At 40.7% G+C, this 5,314-nt stretch overlaps 1 protein-coding gene across 1 annotated transcript; it reads left to right on the top strand.

The window, feature by feature from the left end:
* Positions 1-4,524, top strand: LOC126918556 (uncharacterized). Its single transcript, XM_050726598.1, has 2 exons — positions 1-638; positions 3,819-4,524. The coding sequence occupies exons 1-2, from the start codon at positions 353-355 to the stop codon at positions 3,953-3,955; spliced, it is 423 nt and encodes a 140-aa protein (XP_050582555.1). The 5' UTR covers positions 1-352; the 3' UTR covers positions 3,956-4,524.
* The last annotated feature ends 790 nt before the right edge of the window (positions 4,525-5,314 follow it).

Consider the following 5,314-nt stretch of genomic DNA (forward strand, 5'->3'; position numbering starts at 1 on the left):
TCCTTGCCTTGAAGATTCAACCAGAACGAGTCTGACCGTCGAACGGTGAAGACTAGAAGTTGCTTATTTAGTTCGGTTCTCGTGACTTTGTAAGAAAGATAGCGGCGAATTTTCGAGAAAACTTGACAGAAAAGTGGAGGAAAACTCATCGTAACATAAAAAGAATAATTCTTCGAGGAACGCTGAGCGTATGAAAACGAAGAAAACGTACCTGCACACCTTCGAATTTATCTGCAAAATAGGAAATTCGTCAAGACGTTCGAATTTCTGAAGCGGAGAGCGGAGGATCAGAACAAAAGTGTTTCCTTGCAAGTTGATAATCCGATTTATAAAAACAGAAGACGTCTTCGAGATGCTGGTAGCTTCGATTTGTCGCGAAGTTCACTTCACAGTGTTGTCCAGTACTACGATGGCCTCGCGCGTACCACGTTGCCTGTTCGGTAAGCCGAATTCAAGGGAAACCGTGGAAATGCTACACGAGGCGCTCGATGCGGAAAGAAGCAAATTCGCAAAACGATGGGGCGTCGATCCTCGATCCGAAGACAAGGAGAACAACTACCAGAGGAAACACAACGACAAGTACGAACAATCGCCGAAAAAACGGAGCAATCCGTACTCCAGACAAACCAGCATGCACGGTGAGTACGGATTTTTCGACAATTTTCTTTGTTCTAATAACGAAGTAAATGGTTTCTTGGTAGTACGCGATGCATCGAGCGTGACTCAGCATTACCTGAAAATTTCATGGAGTTTTATAAGTTTTCTATAAATGGTAACAAGTTCTAACTGAAAGTATCCTTTTTTTCAATATTTCTGACAGAAACCAACAAAAAGTTCGTTTAGAACTGATCATATAGAGAGAATTTCTTTGTTTTTAATATCAATTAGTTTACCAAGTAATTCAATAATTATAAATTTTCTAGTGGAGTAGAATAATGATTCTGAAATAACATTTTGAACGAGAAACGTGTATAACTTGATGTATCTGATGGGATATCCACGAAATGGAAATGAATTTGATAAGCTTGTTGGTACGGTGGTAAGAGCATCGTAGATTTTTGGCGGGAAAGCGACAGCGTTTGGCGAGGAAAGGGAAGGTAGAAGCGCAAGCGCAGGCCGGTCGCGTGGCTCCGACCTGTTTTCTTAGTCTAGCCTCGCTCCGCGTCTCTTCCGCCTTCTCTCTCCCTCCATCTTCTGATCCTCTCAAGCTTCTGGTTTTACGCGACTATCCAGAAACTTTCGACCCTGTCGGCTAACCACTATCGCTTTCCAAAATTACAAACCCACCAGCGTAGTTGGCCCTCTGGATCTTTTCTTCCTCTCTTACACACACACATACACACGTGCGCGCGCGCATCCACGATACCGCCTCCCTATTAACATATAGCTCGTGCATCTTTTCGTACGTCAGAGACGTGTACCGTCTCGTTCACCACAATCTTTGTTCGGTTAATTCGCGTTGCGGTTCAATTGGTCGATGGAACACGTTTCCCGACTGCATTGCTAACAACTGACGCAAAAGTTGGAATGACGAATCGTTATAAATAAGAAAGCGATGTGCAAGCGGATAGAAGGTCTAGAAAGTGTTCTCATAGGTTATCGAATGAATCACGCCGATGAGTCACGCATGTTTGAAGGCGGACGAAATACCTGTAGGGTCCCCTGACTCATCGAAGGGCTCCAGTTTTCAAGGAGTAAGACGAACTTACGATCGCATTCCTTGGATTCTTTGGACCTAAGCGCACCTTGGAGTAGTTTTATCATATACGTCAACGGTCGCTCGCTGCACAATGGATATCATGCAATGTCGGCCAAGTGCATATTTCACGTGCGACCATTCGTCACTAATACTTTTACTTTAATTACTTGTTTAACTTTATTTGCTTGATTAATTCTCTATTCACTGTAGCTTTTATAAACAAGATATACAGGACATTCTTACCCGATTGATACGAACACGAAGTATTTACACGTTGGATATTTTACAGAAGTACCATCGTGCGTGATAACAAGTCGCTGTATTATTCTTTGACCCAAAGTATACAAGGAGAACCGTGAAAAGTCAACGAAGCGAAACACTACAACAAACCCTTTCCCACTAACACCTGTTAACCTCCGCTACACCGCTGCGACGACTTCGGCGTCTTTTCCCACGATTAAATCAGACCCGCGAACACGCGATACCAACGGGACCTTTCGAAGGTCGTATACCACCTGTCGCAATACCCGGCTCCTTACGATTGCATTTGCATTTCCTTTATCCATCCGTTTCTCGTTACGACTATAAAGAGCAGCAACGCAGGTTAAGATACTCCCTTACTTCTTCCCTTCTTTCTCCTGATATGCGTACGGACCAACCAATCAAAAACTTTAAGCGTCGTCTATGATCTCCGAGAATTGTGACGCGTTTCGAATAAAGAGAAGGGAGATTTAGGTATGTTCTTTAGAGAATCCAAAGGAAACTGACCTCCTTTTGAAATCCTCGGGTGGAAATTCTTCGTTCGATTGAGAAACTCTCCAGAAGGAAGGAGGGTGTACATCGAGGATCCACGCACAAAGGTAATCCCGATCTTTGTTCCCAAATCTTGCTCGGAACATATGGACAGATAGACGTTGGCCTCCGCGAAAATACGCAGTCGTAGGATATTTTGTAGATTGGTTAGGCGAGGAAACAGATGTTGACGGACGAAATTCTCGACGGAATTCAAGCCAGAGGAGAGAAACTAGAGGACGTTAGTTAAGGAAGCTTGGTTTCGCACGCCATATGGCAAACCAGTGCGAAAAGGGAGGACGAGAGAAAGGATCGTGATGTCCTCGACACATGGCTGCTCCTTCGATTTATTCCATCTCTTGCACTTGTCATTATCGCATAGAATCAAGTCTCTTAGTTTGTACACTGTTAATATCGTTGATAATAATTGTCCCGCTGTTATGTTATTTGATACTCGTTTCCCCGATTACTATCTTTTTCAATCATCGAGTAAAATTACGTTTCTTGATTTTGAGATTGTCGACATCGTTGATAATAGTTTCAAGTCTAACCTATTTTATCTTTCAATTCTCTGATTGCAATTGATACTTTCGATCTCAATTCTCAAACAGAATTAAGTGCCTTCATTTTAGGATTGAATCGATATCCTTGACAATTGTCTCGTTTTTAGTTTTAGTTAGTTCATTTTACTATTTTCAATTTGAATTATCGAATAAAATCAAGTTCGCTAAGTATGTTCCTAAGTTCAATCGATTTTCGTTTCCTTAGTCCTGATTGTTTCTCAATTTTGTTAAAAAAGAAAAAGATTAAAAAGAAAAAATACAAAGAAGAAATTGTCAGCGTGACACCATTAACGCGAAATCGTACCTGCTGGGCAAAGAAAAGACAAGAGATTGAGTAAAAAAAGGAAACAGCAAGGGTGCTCAGGTGACTACCTGATCAAAAATAGGGTGTCCACAAGACGTTTTGTTCGTCCGTGGCTTTTGTTGTGGAAATTTTTGTGCTTCTTACGTGGTGTGTTCCCCATACTACGTTAAACTACGTCGCAATAAACTGAACCCTCCAGCTTTACAAGTGTGTCGTTCTACTGCTCTTCGACGAAACCTTACGACTTATCTTCGAACAAAGATATGGCAACGGTTTTTATTTCAAATTTCTCATTCCTTTTTCTTTTTACGGTAAACTACAGACTAGACTAGCGAAACTACACACGAGTTAATTCCTAAATTTATTATGCATCGAGCAACGCATGTATCGTACTTTAAATTTCAATTAATCGCAAAATGTGCATACCAATCTATAACTTGACCCATTTTGCTTATTGCAGATTATTGGCGAGCTCGAAAGGTATGCGAGGTGAATAAGAAGCCTCTTGCTTCATCGGTAGATGCTTCGAAGCAACAAAACGAAGCGTCGAAGACGTCGAAGACGATGAAATCATCGAAAAAGGCGGCACAAAACTGAGAAAACGAGCTTGTATTTAATTGCAGCTACTTCATCGTGACGAGAGCGTCGCGGATCCTGTATATTTATTTGTCATCGCTCTTCCCTGATACCGTCGTCATTGTAAATTAACTGATCGTCGACGTTGTCCTCGTTAGTATTAATTGCCAATTGTTAAGCATGTTATTTCTGTAAATAATTCGTCGGGTGATATATATGGAGGTTTGGATGAGCTCGCCATGGTAGATGTTTTGACTTAGACGAGATAGAAAAATTCTTTCGTCGTAGTCAAAACACAAGATTATCGTTAATGGAGATATAATGACGTCTGTAATGACAAACGTTCTTTAAATCAATCGCAGAGTGAGCCATCGAAAGCCTGATTCGGTTGATTCTTCGATGAATCAACAATGCAGCGCCTCCAAAGAATAACTGAATATGAAAGAGTTGAAAACTCCATGTTGTTTGATCTCGTCTTCCGAGATACTGAAGTCCTAACTATATCTGAATAATTAAAAATATAAAAAACTCTAGTCATCTAGTCATTTAAGGAAAATTAAATAATAAACGATCGTGCTTTCGTACATTTCCGCTGTGTGTATTCATTTATCCCCTTCCTCGTAATTAAATTAGAATTCTAAATGAAACGTCCGTTGATCGTATGTAATTGTTGGGTATTCAACGCACGAGAGTCAAATGGAATCATCGAAAATTAGGCAGCTGAGGAATACGAATGCTAGTTTGTAACGAACATTTTGTAACATTCACCTGGATTCTAACCATGACGGCACGCCGCGATGCACGCATACACGGTAAATTATAGGGTGGCACAAAATAATGATCACAAACGTTATCAAGTAGAATTTAAAATTTTAATAAAAATAACCTGTAATTCCTTCGCGTAAAATATGAATAACCTCGTCTACATTATTATTAATCGTATTGTACATCATGAAAAAATAAGACAAAAGACGATCAAACAGAAGAAGAATGACGACTGCCGCACGATTTTTTTGGTAGACCCTGTGTAGGTGCGTGTCGGAGCATTTACTTATCTTTGACGTGCTATGAACATGGGGGGTGGCAGAACACGGTATACATATATATGGTTAATTATAATGCGTGATGCACCATAGGGTCTTCTACCATGGGGGAACCTTACGAAGGGAAGCAGCTGGTTCGTGCTTTTAATGGCTGTCATCCTAGCTGGTCATTTCGATAATGGTAACTAATACGGCTGGTTCCTGTGGTCTGTACTTACAATCCTGTTAAATCGAATATCGGTCGAAAGCTCGGGTCGATCTAATGATTTCCAAACCGTAACGACATCCAACGTACACTGCCAACGTCTAATAATTTCCTATTTTCAATGTTTAGTAT

This window comes from Bombus affinis, chromosome 7 (genome assembly GCF_024516045.1).
Source record: "Bombus affinis isolate iyBomAffi1 chromosome 7, iyBomAffi1.2, whole genome shotgun sequence".
NCBI lineage: Eukaryota > Metazoa > Arthropoda > Insecta > Hymenoptera > Apidae > Bombus > Bombus affinis.